The sequence below is a fragment of the Podarcis vaucheri genome, assembly GCF_965113315.1.
Source record: "Podarcis vaucheri genome assembly, chromosome: 6".
Classification (NCBI taxonomy): domain Eukaryota; kingdom Metazoa; phylum Chordata; class Lepidosauria; order Squamata; family Lacertidae; genus Podarcis; species Podarcis vaucheri.
Genome location: NC_138764.1, coordinates 48,784,852 through 48,803,027, shown reverse-complemented (window position 1 = coordinate 48,803,027; position 18,176 = coordinate 48,784,852). Strand labels below are relative to the sequence as shown.

Sequence of the window (18,176 nt, the reverse complement as noted above, 5' to 3'; positions counted from 1 at the left end):
GAATTGAGGGAAGTTCCACAGTTGTCATCGCAACTCTTACATACCCCTATATTGATCCAGTCAGTAAATATTGGAAGTTATGAGCATGAGCAGGGGGGGAATGGACCTTTCATGGCTTAAAACAAATTTATGCCTAGTATTCCAGGATTCTAATCTTGTGGGAGTATGGGAGATTAGAAGAGGAACTACATGTCTTTGGTGAACCTGGTTATTGTGATGAAATGTTGTTTTCTGCAGCTTACAATTGCTGTCACAAACAGTGCTTGGATTCAGTAGCATCATCTTCATAGGCCATGCCTTTCCTCTGAACTGAGCTCACAAACTGACTGGTCAGAGGGAGGTGGTATAAAACAGATGTCCTCCAAGCCATACCCACCAACCCCCTCAACCAAGAAACCAGGATGGTGCTTGTTTACTGCACAAATGAAGATGTTGGGGATCCATTACAGATCTTTCAGAAAAGTCAGGGCTTTTTCGTGGTAGAAAAGAAATGTGTGTTTGTGAGTTCATTATTCTGGAAGACTCGGCTGAATAATGCTGACACCATGTGCCAGCATGGCAAAATATCTGCAAACTTCTCCCCCCAGCAATTATAGCTATAATTGGTAAGTTTACAAATGCCCCAAATCAGACAATTTGTCCATCCAGCTCAGCATCATTCAGACTGACTGGCTGTGGCTCTCCAGGGTTTTCCCCACTGTCAATGTAGGTTGCTAATAAACTGGAAGGGTATATATGCACTTGAAGAATCGAGAAACAATAAGAAGAAAGGTTTGAGGGGAGGATTATTTAGATTTCTGATTTGTGAACAACTTCCATTTTTGGAGGTTCATAATTTAGGCTGAGGGACGCGGGTGGCACTGTGGGTAAAACCTCAGCGCCTAGGACTTGCTGATCGCATGGTCGGCGGTTCGAATCCCCGCGGCGGGGTGTGCTCCCGTCGATCGGTCCCAGCGCCTGCCAACCTAGCAGTTCGAAAGCACCCCCGGGTGCAAGTAGATAAATAGGGACCGCTTACCAGCGGGAAGGTAAACGGTGTTCCGTGTGCTGCGCTGGCTCGTCAGATGCAGCTTGTCACGCTGGCCACGTGACCCGGAAGTGTCTGCGGACAGCGCTGGCTCCCGGCCTATAGAGTGAGATGAGCGCACAACCCTAGAGTCTGGCAAGACTGGCCTGTACGGGCAGGGGTACCTTTACCTTTACCTTTAATTTAGGCTGGCTTACTTACATTAGGCTAGCTTTCTTCAGCTTTCCGCAGCACTTTTGGTGGCGCAGCTGTGTAAAATGCCCACTAGATGGCAACCTACTCCCAAAACCTTTTCCTTCTACAAATCTCAAAGGTTTTAAGGAAAGGAGGGGGGGGGGACCCAGCAGAATATTATCAGCTGCTTGAGGAGAAAAAGCCATAACCTAAGCAATCTCCCTTGCCTCCAAGCCCATTCACCTAACTATAACATAAAAAAATGAAATCCGTATTATTTCTGATTTCACTAATATATCCCCTGACAGGTGGGAAAGAAGATACGAGGAACTGCATTTCAAAGCCACGCAGAGACAAGAAAAGGGTGGTGATTTTTCATTCATCCAAGAAGAAAATTGTAAAAATGGACCGATTACTAAAATCCTGCATATAAACTCAAAACTAGCAAGCTCCAACAAGGACTGTGAGAATGGTTCCTAAGGCAGGCAGGCAGGCAGGCAGGCGCGCGCGCACACACACACACACACACACACACACAGATTTTTTTTGGGGGGGGAGGATGAATAGAAACTTCCACTCTATCAACATGCATTAGCAGACTATTAAAGCTAGTCAAATGACTTATAGTGGAATCCTATACAGGTCTACTCAGAAGTAAGTCCCATTGAATTAAACAGGGCTTCCTCCTAGGTAAATGCATACAGGCAATGCAGCCTGAAGTTTGTCAATATAACTGTAAATGAATGATTTTGAGAAAGCACTTTAAAGGGTGGGGCTATGATTGACATTTGATAGTGAATGGCTCATCTCCATGAGGGATTATATTTATCCTGCCCCACATAACTGAGTTATTGTGAAAGCCTGTGTGAAAGCAATGGGGTGGGAAGGTGTGTGTGTGGGGGGGGGGGTGACAGGAGCAAAATGTAGCCATTGTGATAACTGGTCTGACTGAAAGAACACATTTGGGGGGGCGGGCGGGGGATAAGCGATCTTGTGAAGCCTCCTTCCTATTTGCCTTTCATAAGCAATAACTTCATTATCCAGAGCCTGGGGGAGCCACCATTGTCATCCGTGCAAGATTGCACACTACGAAGGCCATGCCATCTGACAACACACAGAGGCAGGAAGGTTATTGTCCCACCAGAGAGTCCCCTTAAGGTCTAGACAAAGGACCGGACTGTGGAGCAGTCAGTTGGCTCTCTGGGTACTGTTTTCCTAATTCACCAGTGAGCCTCTGAAACCTGGCAACTGGGATCCCGTTCTAGAAGGGTCCTAAAACCTCCCCTCCTGAGTCCACACCCCTTTGGCAAAGCATGCTCAGCTTTTGCGCTGTATATACCTAGGGGGAAGGTTATTGTGAAGTGTCCCTGGGCAATGTTACTCATGTGTGAATGGAAGGATCTTGTTTGCATTCATTACAAACCCATTAAAAGCTGGCTGGCTGAGACCTGGGCAGGACTGGTCTGAAGGTTGCAGCTGACACTTGTCCCCTTGCTGGCTCCCTGCACTATCTCCTTGCAGTACACCAGAGTGAGGAGGGCTGTTGTCTGGGTCAGGGACAGGTGAAGGGCTGCCCAGCCTTTCTGGACTCCCCACCACCACCCACGCTTTTCCAGTGCAAGTTCTTTCCATGAATTAGCCTGCCCAGAACTTACTGGTACCTCAATTTCAATCACTCTTCCTGGATCCCAATGGCTGAAGAGAAAACTTTTCGCCATGGGCTCATCGTCTTGGGAGTTTTTCTCGTGATGATCGGAATGTTCATCATGAGTGTGGATAAGCCCCAGATCTACATCACTTTTTGTACCTTAGGGGCCTTGGTCATCGCTGCGGGGATCATTTGGAGCATGTGTCAGTGCTACCCGAAGGTAGGAAACAGTCTACTTTTCCTTTTTTCTAAAGAATGTGCCTTCAACAGTTGCATTTTGGGGGTATCAAACTCAGACTTCCCAAGAATATATTTGGGCTCTTGGAAACGGCGGGATTATATGTTCGCTACTCTTTATTGAGCTTGTTAGCCTTTTAAGAAGTGGAAACTTAAAAATATTTTACTTGCAAAGGAATCAAATTTTTTGGTATCCTTTACTTTACACATTGGTTTCCTTACTGTTGCCACAAAAATAATGTTGCCGTCGCAGGATAGATATTAGAACGATGTCACAATATAAAGCCGTGGGAACTGTAGAAAGAATAAGTTAGGTAATGGCGAATCTAAGGCTGTTCCCTGTTGGAGTTGCAGCTTGAATCTTCTTTCTGGAAATCTAGGGTTTGATTGAAGACACAGTTCGGAATGTAAAAATAAAAAATAAAATGCCTTTCTTCTAGGGAACCCCTACATCTCCTTGGAGATAGATGAGAATGAATCACTTTGCCCAGGGTGGACTGCCTCCTGAGCTTTATTTGAGATCCAAATGATACATCACATTTTCTTAATTAAATTCAGTGTTTGTGCATGTGTTTGTGTGTAGCTGCTCATTTGATGGGAGGAAATAACCCCCTTGTTCCAAGGAGTTATCTTCCCTTACTTCCCCGCTTTCCCTCCCCAGATCAGAGTTGTTTCTGTTGACGTGGAGTCTGAGAAGTTTCTTGTAAAGAACACTGCTGCTTCATCTGTTCAAAATGAGATTCCCGAGAAGAACAGGTATGTTTGCAGAAACCAAGCCTGTAAGCTTCAACTCAACAGTCTGCAATCTACTTTTTAATTAGAATACAGTACTCACCTGTGCATTTTGCAAACTGTGTTCCACAGAGGGACAAGGTCAACGTCTGGAAACGCTGGCACAGGGCAGTGAGTTGCGCAATTTAAGTGTATTTTTAAGCAGGAGAAAAGCGGTGTCTTTAGGGAAAATATAAAGCTCCTCAGAGGTGTGTGTGTGTTTGTGTGTAAAGCATGGAACAGCTTTGGAGACCTATGCATAGGAAAGCAAAAGGCAGCAGTATTTGCAGCACAATCCTATGCTTGTCTGCTTGGAAACAGATCTCATTGAGTTCAATGTGGCCTACTCTCAGATGTGTGTATAGGATTGCAACCTCCATCTCATTTCAGTATCTAGCCCTGCTATATATAATCCAATCCAGAAAAAGAATGTGGGCCTCCTTAGGGTTCATTCTGCACTGGCCATAAGAACATAAGAACAGCAGCTCCTTTGGCCTTGTCTCTCTGGGCTGTGCAGAAGCTATAACTGGTTAATCAAGATAAAATTATGGCAGCTTAAAAGAGCTTATTCTCCACCTCACATCCAAGCTTCTTCAGAACAGTGCCTCTCTCACCCTAGAGATGGATAAATCCTGGTGAAATGGTATTTGTAGTAGGTGGTCTCCTGCAGAGTGCAGTGACAGGTTGGGTATATATAGGGTGGATCTACACACAGGGGGAAACCGCTATAAATAAGCCAGAAATTAGATCTGTTATAATAAAAAAAAAGATAAAGCCCTATGGAAAATCGCATATAAAATTTTTCTGCTCTCTGGCACCATCTGGTGTTGCATGCTTATAGCACATTCAAATAGTTGTTGCTTTACTAATGTAGCTGAGTCCCAGGGGTGAGATAATCTTTGGCTATCCTGGTCCCAAGCTGTATAGAGCTTTGTACCAAGTTCATTAGTCACTACTTCCCTTCCTCTCAACATTGACTAAGGGCAAGAGCACAGCCTGCTGCCAGAAGGCCTATTTTATGTACTTCATAAGCAGTTGTTTTTCTGATTGAAAACCTGGACCCGGCACCAGCCTACTGTGCATTAGCCCAGCCTCAGAGGCGTCCATGGGCCACTCCATTCCTGGCTATATGTCATTTACTTGCTCATATCTCCCTTCCCACCACACTCCATCCATCAACTTCCCTTAAACAGCGCAAGACAATTTTCCATAATACTCCAATTGCCAACAACAGAAAGGAAAGTGAAACTAAAGGCAGCATAGCCTTGGCATACAGACTGATGGATTTTGTATGTCCCTTTCTCCTAGTAAGCCAGGAGGGAATGGAGGACAGGTAAGAAAAGCAGGTCTCCTGACAGCTCATATCCAGATAACGAACAACCGTGACACGCTTAAGAGGAAGCAAACTTGACTAGAGAAATGCTAGGTCCTCTGAAGCTGCTCAAATTTCTGAATCAGCAAATAATCAGATTCCTGTCCCCTGTTAATAACAGATCTGGTGAAGTAATATTCCACTTTCTCATGTTGTTTGCTCAGCTCCCAGACACCTTACACCAGCCAGAAAGAAGCTGAAGTCTATGAGAAAAGCCTGCCGTCTTATGAACAGATCCAGATGAAAGTGGCAGGTGCAGAATCTGTGGGTGTTCTGTCTGCCCCAGTCCCACCGGTCAGGGCAGAAGGATGTACCCAGCCTGTTGTACAGGCCAAGGCAGAGGTCCACAGGGATTCAGAAAGCGATGGAGACTCCTGCAAGGACCCAATGTCCCAGAAGGACTCTACAAGGTTGTACTGGTGAGTAGCTCATGCGGTGCGTTCAGGGGCTGGTTTGAATTGCACACCACCCTGAACCTTATGGTCACTCTTGGTGATTTCTATTAGGCACTCTGGATAGAGAAAAGTTTGCAATGGTGGGATGGTTGTCAAATTATATAAATATGAGTTGGTTGTATGCATTTTCATTGCTTGATTAAACAAAATGAATAAATGAACACCTGCATAAAACAATGTTACTAATGCAGGTGTCAGAACCGACACAATCTTTGTAAATATGTAATATTCTATGTTAGAAATTATATCCTTTTCTATGTGTGAGATATGGTGCAATGATATATATGTACTACACACCCACCCACCCACACTGTATATATATAAAGTGCATGAGAGAGAGAGAGAGAGAGAGAGAGAGAGAGAGAGAGAGAGAGCACCACTGATTGTTTATCTGGGAGCTCCTTTAGAACTGAACAAAACTGAACAGGGGTCGGCCACTGTGACAAGAGGATGTTGGATTAAATGGACCACTGGCCTGATCCAGAGCAAGGCTCTTCTTACGTTTTTATGTTCTTTAATTGATTAATCTAACAGATTAGCAACATTAGTTGATTAATCTGTTAGATTAATCAGCTAATGTTACCATCCCCATAGAAGGTGGAGCTAAATATAAGATGCATGCTAGCTCTGTATCAACGAAAAGCCAACACAGTCTGTTCTGCCCGGTGTTGTTCCTTCTAGTTAAAGCAGGCATCACAAGCCCAATACCTTCCGGGTGGAGTGCAACTCCTGTTAACTCAGACCATTGGGCATGCTGGCCGGGGATGATGGGAGTTGGGTCCAAGAACATCTGGAGGGGACCACATTGGTGACTCTTGAGTTCAAGATCAAAACAATGCTGTTGGGCTGGCATGGTCAATAATATTTAATTTACCCTTAGAAACCAAGTTAAATAAATCAACAACAGCTGGTCATTCCAGAACCAGGGATGTGCCGGTGAAAAGCACAGCATCTGCCCGGCTTGATTTACTATAAACGTCCTAGTAGAAACACAAAACAGCTCAACAATCAGCCTTGGAAGCTATGTCCTTCAATGAACCTTCTCTTTAAATTCTAGTGAGTCGGAAAAGTTTCCTAACCAGGCGCCACTGGCTTCTTTCCAAGAGGAAGCTGACGCCTCTTCCGTGGAATCTGCAGCCAACAGTCCGTTTCTACAGAGGTGGGAAAATGTCTCGAAGCCTATGTCTCCAACAGAAAGCCAGCTCAGATTCAAGCTTCCTTCGTATGAAGATTTTGCCCTGATCGATTCCCTGACGGCGGAAGGTCAAGGTCAAAACAATGAAAGGATAACGGCACCTAACCAAAGCCGTTGCCCTATTCCTGCCCCCAGAGGAGATGGGGCATTGGCTACAGTGGGACCTGAACGACTGGAACACAGAGCTACGCGTAATGTAGAAGAGGATGACATGTACTATGGAATAAAAGAGGGAGCAGGAGACGTCCCCTCATCCGTCGGTGCTGTCTCTGAACCAAAGGACTAAGCATTAAAAATTAGGAATGAGCCCGGGAACATTCTCATGGGAGTCCAAATCCAAAGAGATGAAAGGTTGGGTGGGGGTGGGGAGTGGCTCAGACAATACAAGGGATGCCCAAGCCATGGTAGATTGGTCCTGCTCTCTGGGGATTTATAGGGAGTGATGGAGAATAAGGGTTAGGACCAAAGCAGAAGAACAAAAGTTTGGCTGTCTGTTGAAGTGTCTTAAGCTGTCCCTCCACTTATGCTCAACCTGTATATTTGTAAATAAAGTGAAATATCACCAAATCCCATAAGCCCCCTGTGGTTTTCTTCCAAAGGAATTCAAACCTGGGTAGCACTGAACCCCTAAAAGTTCTCACCAGCCAGAGAGATGATTCAGAAAAACACTATAAAGGGGAAACAGACTCTGTATATGAGAACGGCACCCCTGCTGAGAACATATATATTGTCCCAAGGGGCAGAGTCATGACTTTTCCCTGGGAGTGTGGATCGAGGATCCATGACTCGCCTGAACATCATCTTTTAGCGCTTCTTTGCCATTTATGAAATGATACTCTATTGGGATGCAGGTGGCACTGTGGTCTAACCACTGAGCCTCTTGGGCTTGCCGATCAGAAGGTCAGCGGTTCAAATCCCTGTTATGGAGTGAGCTCCTGTTGCTCTGTCCTAGCTCCTGCCAACCTAGCAGTTTGAAAGCACACCAGTGCAAGTAGATAAAGAGGTACTGCTGCGGCAGGAAGGTAAACGCCTTTTCCGTGTGCTCTGGTTTCCGTCACGGTGTTCTGTTGTGCCACATGAAAGCTGTCTGTGGACAGAGATGAGCCTGAAAGCGAGATGAGCGCTGCAACCCCATAGTCGCTTTTGACTGGACTTAACCATCCGGGGGTCCTTTACCTTTACCTTTTACCTACTAAGGCTGCCATTTTCTAAATGTACAAAACTGGGAGCAAGTCCTACCAAATTTAGCAAGGTATGCTTTTGAGTGGAAATGCACAGAATTACACCGTAAATGTGTTTCTAGTCTTTTAGAATACTTTAGCATTCTTGCCCCATCATCCACAGATACCTGACTGTATATTGGTGTGATTGTACTTCATGCCCATGGACTGCTTTGCTGAGGACATGTTCGATGGTGGTGGTTCCTGGGGATTGGACGATATATCAAACAGTGACACTTTTAACATGAAAAAGAACTGGTCAGAGGTTTACGAAGTGCTTGCGTGTGGGTGCCAAAGCAGCTCAGGGCTCACGCTTCATTAATTGGCCCGATCGCTATGGAGCGGCTGATGTGCAGGAGCAGCAGCAGCCAGACAGAAGGCGGGTCGTGTGCCCTCAGCACCTTTGCTTCTGAGGTCCCGCTTTCTGCTCCGATTCATGCCTTTTGGCCATTGGAGGTCTGCTTGCTGCAGTGGAAAATCCGGAGTGATTTATGTTGCTTTCGGAAGCCTGCCAACTGCTCAGCTTGTCAGCTTGCTTCTTCCGCATGGGGAGGGAGCCAAGCTCCCAGGCAGCTGTGGGACAGCAGCTCCATGAAACTGACAGCACGAGGCAACAAAGGGGTTGGTGTTGGCTCCGTCTTAACTAGGCTATCTGAGTATAAAGCCAGTAGGGCCTGTTTTAGAAGTTGCGCTCATGCCTGTTCCTTGGGGGCAGAAAGACACCATTTGGAATATGGAATCGAGTTCAACAGGACTTACTGCCAAACAACTTGTGCTTAGCACCACAGCTTTGGGAACCACACAAAATATTTTATTCTGAATGGATTAATGAATCTTAATAATAACCCCTGCACCCTAAGATAGCAGCATTCCCTCCCACATTTCTCTGGTGAAAATAGGGACACCCTATTCAATAATAATAATAATAATAATAATAATAATAATAATAATAATACCCTGCCCATCTGGGCAGCTTCCAACAAATATAAAAACATAATAAAACATTAAAAATTAAAAGCCTTCAGATATCTTCTAAAAATTGTAGAGTTACTTATCTCCTTGGCTTGGGGGTCACATAACTCCATACCCTCCAACATTTCCCAAGTGAAAATAGGGATGTCCTAAGGAAATGTGGGACATTCTGGAATCAAATCAGAAGCTGTGATGGCTTCTGCAAATCTGAGACTATCCCTAGAAAAAAGAGGCACTTAGAGGGTCTGTAGAAGTTTATAGGACCATATACACTGCAGGCACTGCAGAGAAACCACAACCATTAGGAAAACGTATTTTCTTCAGGGACTGAAGGGTGCTGCAAATCTCAGGAGTCTTCATGCACGTCTTGGCTTCTCAAATAAGCTTTCAAGTGACCTGGAAGCTGAGTATTTTTAATGTTTCAATTCCGCAATGGAACAAGACGCTACTTGTTTGTAAGTAGACTGCAGTCCAATGCTCCTGGTAACTAACAGCAGAAGAGTTCCACACAGTTTAAATATCCCATCAGAAGCTGGTTTAAGACGTGACCTGGAAGAGGTTGGTTGTCTCGAGCCTCAATTTTTACGAAACACTTGACAATGCCAGAAGCAGTCTTGTGTTGCAATCCCCTGGCTCTGTAACTTGCTCCATTTCCCATTTGTGCTTCTGATACATCACTCCCCCACCCCTGACAGCTGCAGGAAATAACGTGGACTGAAGACAATTGTGAAAATGATGGCGTAATGATGTCAGAAGTGACCTCAATGGCTGTGGGTGGTTTTCTTGCTCGTTCCCTTCTGTCCCACCAGCTTTAGTACTTCGCTAAAGCATTGTGTACTTGGCATAAGCTGCCCTGACAGTGGTAATCCTACTCGTGTACTGTGTCAACAGCCATTTAAAATGTGTTGTTTGCACTAAATAGAAAAGCCCAGTTCGTGACCCTGAGGTGTCCTTCGTAGCTTCACTTGACGTTTGTAGAGGCTGCAGCCCCAGATCCAGTTACTAAGGTACATCCCGTATTCATGAATATTCCATGTGTCCTCGAGTAGATAATTGGAACCATCTTGTTCTGTTCTGCGGGTTCCCCTTCGCTTCTTTTTTTTCTATTCCCACAAGTCTTGTGAGCGGTGACGCCACCACCAACATCCCTGCCAACCTCCTTGACTGGGACAGTTATTTATGACTCTTCCATCTTGGCTCTGGTAGCTATTTTGTGCCCACGCGTTGTGTCAATATGTGTTGTGTGTGCCGCATGTTGTGTGCCTATATGTATCCCATATCAGCTCTGACTACACCCACTTTCATTATCACCACACCCACTATTCCATTTCCTTGTTCCTCTGGCATGTGGCTCCCCAGAAGGCTGGATTTGAAGGAAGGTGGCACCTGGCCTGAAAAAATGTTCCCCACTCCTGGCTTAGCCCATCAAAAATAGCTTTTGAGGGGTGTCAAACGGAACCATCCTCTTCTGGAGCAGTGTCAGGCTGGATAGAACAAAACGGAAAACACCCTCTTGCAATTTCCAGCAAGAACTCTTGATCTGTGTATTTTCCTAGCCTTACTGGGTGGGAGAAAGAAGTCTGCAGTAGGCATGGATTTTTTTAAGGGGGTAGAGAGATTGGGGGCTTTGCAAGGTGCAATGCCACCTTCTCATCAGCTTGCCATAATAGATAGTCTGGTGGTCCAGTTTCATAGTGCTGCCCTTTTCCGTCTTCCTTGTGCCCTGGTTCCCTCTTATATTCCATTGCATGCATCTCTTTCAAAGCTAGACTATAAATCTAGCAGGTATCTTTGCACTTTGCTCATTGTCTACCACAAGAAAGCACGCCGCCTTCCCTGCAGATGTTTGGCCCTCTGATCACGTACACAGAAATAAGCAGCCAAAGGTGAAAACAATGTCAGGGAGTTGAGGAGGATTGTTTATACAATTATAAGAAACACTTGTTGGGTGTCACAGCAAGAAAACAAAAGAAAAGAAGAAAAGCACATGTTTCCTAAACATTGTTTTCAGAAGTGAGAGCAGCACACAAAAGAAAAATGGACCCCCCTCCTTGTTTAGACCTGACTCATGTCCCTGCTCCCAGCTCCCTGACTCCCCAAGGCAGGCCTTCCAAGTCCTGAGAGGTTTGCTTCCTCTCACCTCACTCTAGGACGTGATGTGCTGGCCAAGCTAGATGGAGTTTGCTGCTGTTGGGTAGCTGAATTATGCTAAACAAACAGCAAAGGCAGGACTGTGGGATTGGGATCACAGCACGGTTGTAGGGCTTAAAAAACTGCCTGCCCCTGTCGCTGTTCAATTTGGTATAACCTGCCCCCCTTCACACACATGGATAATTTCGCTCCAGTTCACTGTTAAAGGTGAACTTGAAAGCTTTGCATTTTCCAAAACAATATGCAAACTGAAACACTGCTCTCCTTTGAAATGTGAGCTTCTCCGCAGTTTGCAATGCAACGCTCCAGGCAATTAATGTGTACAAAAATGCATATACTATGGTAAGGCGTGCATATAAATGTGTATATAAGGGAAAGTAACATAAGAATGTGCATTATTTTAGGGGAAATTGCTTTGCAAAAATGCATACATTAGGCAACATTGCACATTAAAACGTGCAGGAGAAATTTCCAGAGAACTGCTGACAATTTAAAAATAAATACATCACAAGATGACGTAGCAATGTGGAGAACTGAATTTAAGATTGGAAAAATGAGAAACAGAGAGAAACTGAAAAGGGCATATTCACTCCTGCAGAAGGGTGACTGAGCACTTTCATTCACGTTAGTGACCTAAGCCTAATTCTTCTAGTATGTGCCTGGATCCCTCCTACAAAATACTGACAGTCTGGGGCCCCCTAAGATGCCAACAGCCACTATTTTCATGACAGAGACATTAAACCACCAGTGTTGCTGCAGTGCATTCATCCCAACAGCCACAGTGGTGTTGCAGCCATTGTACATCAACCTGTAAAAAACATATTTTCATTGGATTCCTTGTCTTAACAATTAAGGTACAACTAATCTGTGCTAAGTGAACATGGACTCTGGCTTAAGACTGCAAGAAGTGCCTTGCCAAGTCAGTTGTGTCTCCATCTAGTCCTTAATTCTTTGCAAAATCACAGTGTCAAGGCAGTGTGAGAAGGTTCTCTAGAGACTGGCCAGTAGTCCTCTCCTGGACCTGATTTAGGCCACTTGTGAGATGAGATCAGTGTGACGGTTTTATTGTTACTGAAAAGCAGGATTCAGCCTCCTGGACCATTGGGACAGCACTGTCCTGTTATATAGAGTGATAATTCCTGTTAAGTCTTCTGTGTCCTGCTGCTTTTGGCTGCATAGCTCAAACCTGGAATTATCACTTTTGGCAGGGGTTAAATATGGCAGAGAAGGAGACATTCCTGCATGAAATTAAAACATGCAAACAGAAATCCCTGAGCTTTTGGCTGCCTAATTGTAGAAAAGTCTGAGGCAACACCCAGAGCCCTGGTAAATAACCTTGACATAGGGCATGGGAGGCAATAGACTTTGCAGCATTACCAGACATAACTCACCTGTGAGAAAATTAAAACCAGGTGCTGAGCTTTTCAGGCACTGCAGGCTATTTCCTGTGGAATAGGCATGAGGCACTTGGCTGGGGTTGTATATAACCCACTAAGAAGCTCCAGTTTTGCTCTGGTGATCCTGTCTTCCCAAGAACATAAGCGGTGCAGTGAAAATGGAGGACTTGCGGGAAATGTGCACCTAATATCTGGAGGTAATGTTAGGTAATCTATTCCAATCCTTTGCATTGAGGTAGAATCCATTTGCAAAGAGGCACCTTAATAGTTAGTGTTTGATTTATTTACTTAAAATATTTTCTATGTTGCCTCACATTAAAATGATACCAAGACTGTGTACAACCCCCTGCCACCCAATTCAGCATACAATAAAAACAATCCAGAAAACAAACACAACCCAAAAGTTCTAGATTCAGGTAGGTAGCCATGTTGGTCTGACGTGGTAGAAATATATAAAAATAAAAATAAATAAATAAATTGTCCAGTAGCACCTTAGAGACCAACTAAGTTTGTTTTTGGTATGAGCTTTTGTGTGCATGCACACTCCTTCAGATATACTGAAACAGAAGTCACCACACCTATATATAGATAGTGAGAGGGTGGGGAGGGGTATTACTCAGAAGGGAGCTTGTATCTTTGCTGTGCTATTCTACTCCTTGTTTTGGTTCCATTTAGCTGCTTATATTAAGCAGAGAGACTGTGTAATGGAGGTTAAGATGCTGGACTTGTATGAGGGAGAGCGGGGTTGTAAATTCCCGCAGAACCATGAAGCTGGCTGGCTAACTGCCACCCAGCCACAGACTCTCAGCCTAACCTACTATTAAATGGAGCAGCCCCTGGGCTTATGGAGGGCGGACTGTAAGTTGGAGAAATAAATACGAAGAGTACAAAAGCTCCTCTTAATAGTGGGTTGTTCTTGCCTGTACCCAGGGATAGAAGCAGGCACATCTGAGAGTATATGGTTATTTACACAAATAATTTGTGTTCCATCTTTCTCAGTGGGATCCAACACAGAGAACTCCAGAACTGGGAATCTTGTAGCAGTCTGCCCTCTGCTGACTACATTTGTGCACACACCACTCTGGATACTTTATAATGCAGTACAATCGTGCCTTGGTTCCCAAACGGCTTGGCTCCTGAACGCCGCAAACCCGGAAGTAAGTGTTCCAGTTTGCAAATGTTTTTTTTGAAGCCAAACGTCTGTTTCAGCTGTCGGCATTGTTTCCATTGCCAATCAGCCAATCAGCCAATCAGAAACTGTGCCTTGGTTTGCGAACATTTTGGAAGTCGAACGGACTTCCAGAACAGATTGAGTTCAGGAAGCAAGGTACCACTATACTACACAGTTGTAGGGTTGCCATACGTCTGGAATTTCCCAGATATCGCTGGGTTTTGGCCGTCAAAAACTATGTCTGGGTGGAAATCACTTAAAATTTCGGGGGGAATCCAGACATATAGTGTGGATTTTGGCAAACATCCTTAAAAATAGCTCAAGAATTAACCCCCCCCCCTGATATTTCACAAAAAAACTCAACATTTTGGGCAAAACTAAAAAAAACACACAACTCAACAATTTGGTCAAAAAGAAAAAAAAACTCAACAAATTTGCCATTTTGAAATATGGCAACCCTACACAGTAGGTTCTCTTAGCTTTTAATTTGTGTTAGCATCTTAAAAAGTAGAGACATCACCTTGCCAACAAAGGTCTGTATAGTAAAAGCTATGGTTTTCCCAGTAATGATGTATGGAAGTGAGAGCTGGTCCATAAAGAAGGCTGATCGACGAAGAATTGATGCTTTTGAATTATGGTGCTGGAAGAGACTCTTGAGAGTCCCATGGACTGCAAGAAGATCAAACCTATCCATTCTTAAGGAAATCAGCCCTGAGTGCTCACTGGAAGGACAGATTGTGAAGCTGAGGCTCCAAGACTTTGGCCACCTCATGAGAAGAGAAGACTCCTTGGAAAAGACCCTGATGTTGGGAAAGATGGAGGGCACAAGGAGAAGGAGACGACAGAGAATGAGATGGTTGGATGGTGTTCTTGAAGCTACCAGCATGAGTTTGATCAAACTGCGGAAGGCAGAGGAGGACAGAAGTGCCTGGCGTGCTCTGGTCCATGGGGTCACGAAGAGTCGGACACGACTAAACGACTAAATAACAACAACAACCACTAAGTACAGATGATCATCAAATTGCCCCTCAAACCACAGGTAAAAAATGAAGATGTAAAAGGAGCACTTGTGATATAATAACTTTATTCTGATATACAGTATATGTATACTTATGATACACAGCCCCGCATAGGCAGTAGATAAGTAGGACTAGAATTGTTCTTAGGTAGTAGAATGGAGAGCTTGATGGCAGAAGTGGAAAAGACAGACTATGAGCTGGGGGGATCTGGACACTCATATCGGGCCCTGCCAGAAGTCCTTAGGATTTTGCATTCAGGATAATTTGCACTCAGGATGCCATATTCAGCCCTCCTATCAATATTGTCTAACTGCTTTGTGCTTGCAGGTTTTAGGGTGGATGTACTGCTTTGTTTCTGATCAGTGCATGTCCTGTTCTTCCTGCTGAAATTTCTTCTCTCTCTCTCTCTGGTTTTTCTTGTGCTGTGGGGCAATTGCCCCTCCAGATGGCAATAGTGCGGTAACATTGTGGAAGCTTTGCAGAACTAAAAAAGCAGAATGGTGTGTAAATGGTGATAGTCCCATATAAATGCATGCACCCTGTCAATAGCACATGGCAGAAGACAACCACAAACACACCAGTCTGCAGTGGTCCTCAGATGAAGGAGAAACTCTAATTTCTGGTCCTTCAAAAATAACAATATTTATTGGAGCCTGAAGTCACTTTTTGGAGAACACACTTCTCCATTGCCTCAGTTGCAGCTTTTACAGAACCCCCTCCCCTTTGTTGTTGTTTTTCTGGAAGCTTGTCACACATATTCATTATCTCATTGTTTGTTGTCATTTCCCGCCAGTGTGGAAGGGGCTTTTCCTGTTCAATTTGTCTTTTCTGTGTGCCCATTTTATAAAGACCCTGGTGGAGAAATCCTGGATCTGGGATTGAGAGCAGGATGCAACAGTTCTCTTCCAGAGGCTGTCAGAAGGCATTGTAAGAGGGCACAAGGGGCAAATGCCCCCCAGTTGCCCCCCCAAAAAGTTCAGAATTTGTAGATGACCCTGTGGGAGCAATATGGACCTGGCCCAAATATCAGTGTTCTGTATAGGTGTATCTGGATGACAGGCTGAGACAGAGATTGGTATACTGTATTGGTATTATGGCACTTGCTTTTCTGATTTTCCGATTCTATCAGTTTGTGCATGTTTATAGATGTCTGTTTGTATACATACATACATACATACATACATACATACATACATACAGTTATACAGTGGTGCCTCGCAAGACGAAAAGAATCCGTTCTGTGATTCTCTTCGTCTAGTGGTTTTTTTCGTCTTGCGAAGCAAGCCCATTGAAGGATTAGCGGAGTAGCGCTATTAGCGGCTTTTAGAGGCTTTTAGCGGCTTATCTGCTGATCAGATCAGCTGATAAGCGGCTTAGCGGCTTAGAAAAAGGGGGGAGGGGGAAAAACCCAGCAGGAACTCGCAAGACATTGTCGTCTTGCGAAGCAAGCCCATAGGAGATTCATTTTGCGAAGCACCTCCAAAACGGAAAACTCTTTCGTCTAGCGAGTTTTCCGTCTTGCGAGGCATTCTTCTTGCGGGGCACCACTGTATAGCTGGTTAGCTAGAACTGTTGCTCATTTTTGGGTAACTATTACAGTGCTTCCAGATTGGCTGTTTATTTGCACAAAATGTGATTGTTACCCTGCACTTTCTAGTGCAAGTTTCCATCCCTTTTTTAACTGCAAAAAAACTGATAAGAAAAGTTATGGAAAACTACATTGCAAAGTGTGAGATAGCAACCACTAGGTTCCACATGAGGAATGCTTGAGAAGCAGAAGACATCAAATAAACTCCATGCAACTTGCGGATGTTAGCGGCAGGAATGCTCAGTAATCAGCCCGCCTGGGAACTCCCTCTCTCACTGATAAGAGTCTTGCCCTGCTTTCTATATTTTTGGTGAGCTGTCTGCCTGCCTTTTCGTCTTTCTATCAAAGCTTTGCTTGGGTGCCAAAGCAATCAGGAGCTTCTTTTTGAAAGCAAGCACAGCCAAGTTTTTAAACACTGCAAAATCACTCTTGAGGAGAGAGCATTTGTGATGTCATGAGACAGCTGCCAATCAATACTGGAGAGGATGAGGTACACATGACAATGATGTGAGTGTGCTTCCAGAACACAGCGATGACTCTTTCTGTGTCTGTGCATCCCAACTCTACTACTAAAGTCTCTCCTATACAACTATTGAGCCCTGTTTCTTTCCCTATCCTTCACTACCCTTTCATGCTTTGATTCCCAAATGAATGGTTGGCTTCTACTAAATACTACTACTAAATACATGCTCTGGATCTTTCCTCACATTCCCATAAGCAAGCAAGCAAGCTTTGAACCAAGAAAAGTCCTACCACAAGAAATGGTTGGTGCTGCAAGGTTCTTTGGGCTCAGCTTCATTAGTAAAGAAAAAGGCGTTCTATATATGTTATAACTCTGTGACACCAGATGGCACTGTGGAGTCCCATCATTCTCCAACGTGATTTCCCATAATAAAGCTTACAACGCATTTTCCTGAAAGGCTTTTTTGATGTGTCCAGCCCCAGTTGCTTTTGACCATCCCAAGTGGAATTTGTCCCTCTGGAAGATATTAATTTAGCCTTCTGATATAGAATACTCATGCATCTGAAAAAGGAGACTCTTGCTGCTGCAAGATGTGTTAATTGGATTATTCCACAGGGCTCCTAATTTGCTTTTCCCCAATATAGTCTTAACATTGGCTACCCTTTTGGAACAGGCCCACTTTGCTTGTTCTGCCCTGGATCTCAGCCCACCAGGTTACAAACATGCTGGTCGCTTTTACTCCATGTATCCTGTGAAGTAAATTAAATCAATTTATATTAGAATCCAGGAATATTCTAATATGACAGGAGCAATTGGAATTCGTCTTTTGGATAAACGAAAGCAGGTCACTGAATTCATCTCTTTCCAGATCTGTTGGCTTTCCTCTTATTTTGGCACAAGGAGCCTTTGCTGTTTGGTGCCCAGCAGAAGATTTCTTCCTGCTCATGAACAAAGATGAAAAGATCTAGCCTATTAACTCTTCTTGCTCCACCAAGAAGTTCATGATGTGAAGCCTCATACACAGGCTAAGCAGGCCCCCTTTGTGCAGGGGCTCCCAGCTCCTTGTGGTCCCAAGATCCCATTTTCTGCTGTCTGGGAGGCCTTATGGCCAGCTCTCCACAGTGAAAAACTGGAACAACTCATATGTGTTTCAGGATCCAGCCAACTGCCGGCTTTCTTGGCTTGCCAGTTTGCCTCTAGTCCATAGAGAAGGAGCCAATCTTTCAGGGAGGCGTCAAGCCAAGAGCAGCGACTGTGTGAAATTGACCGCGAGAGGCACAGAGATTCTCTCTTCCTCCTCCATTCATTATGTAACA

At 44.5% G+C, this 18,176-nt stretch overlaps 1 protein-coding gene across 1 annotated transcript; it reads left to right on the top strand.

The window, feature by feature from the left end:
* Nucleotides 1-2,866: 2,866 nt before the first annotated feature.
* On the top strand, nt 2,867-7,401 carry BSND (barttin CLCNK type accessory subunit beta). Its single transcript, XM_082225611.1, has 4 exons — nt 2,867-3,069; nt 3,748-3,842; nt 5,394-5,648; nt 6,742-7,401. Exons 1-4 carry the CDS (start codon nt 2,893-2,895, stop codon nt 7,163-7,165), a joined length of 951 nt encoding a protein of 316 aa, XP_082081737.1. The 5' UTR covers nt 2,867-2,892; the 3' UTR covers nt 7,166-7,401.
* The last annotated feature ends 10,775 nt before the right edge of the window (nt 7,402-18,176 follow it).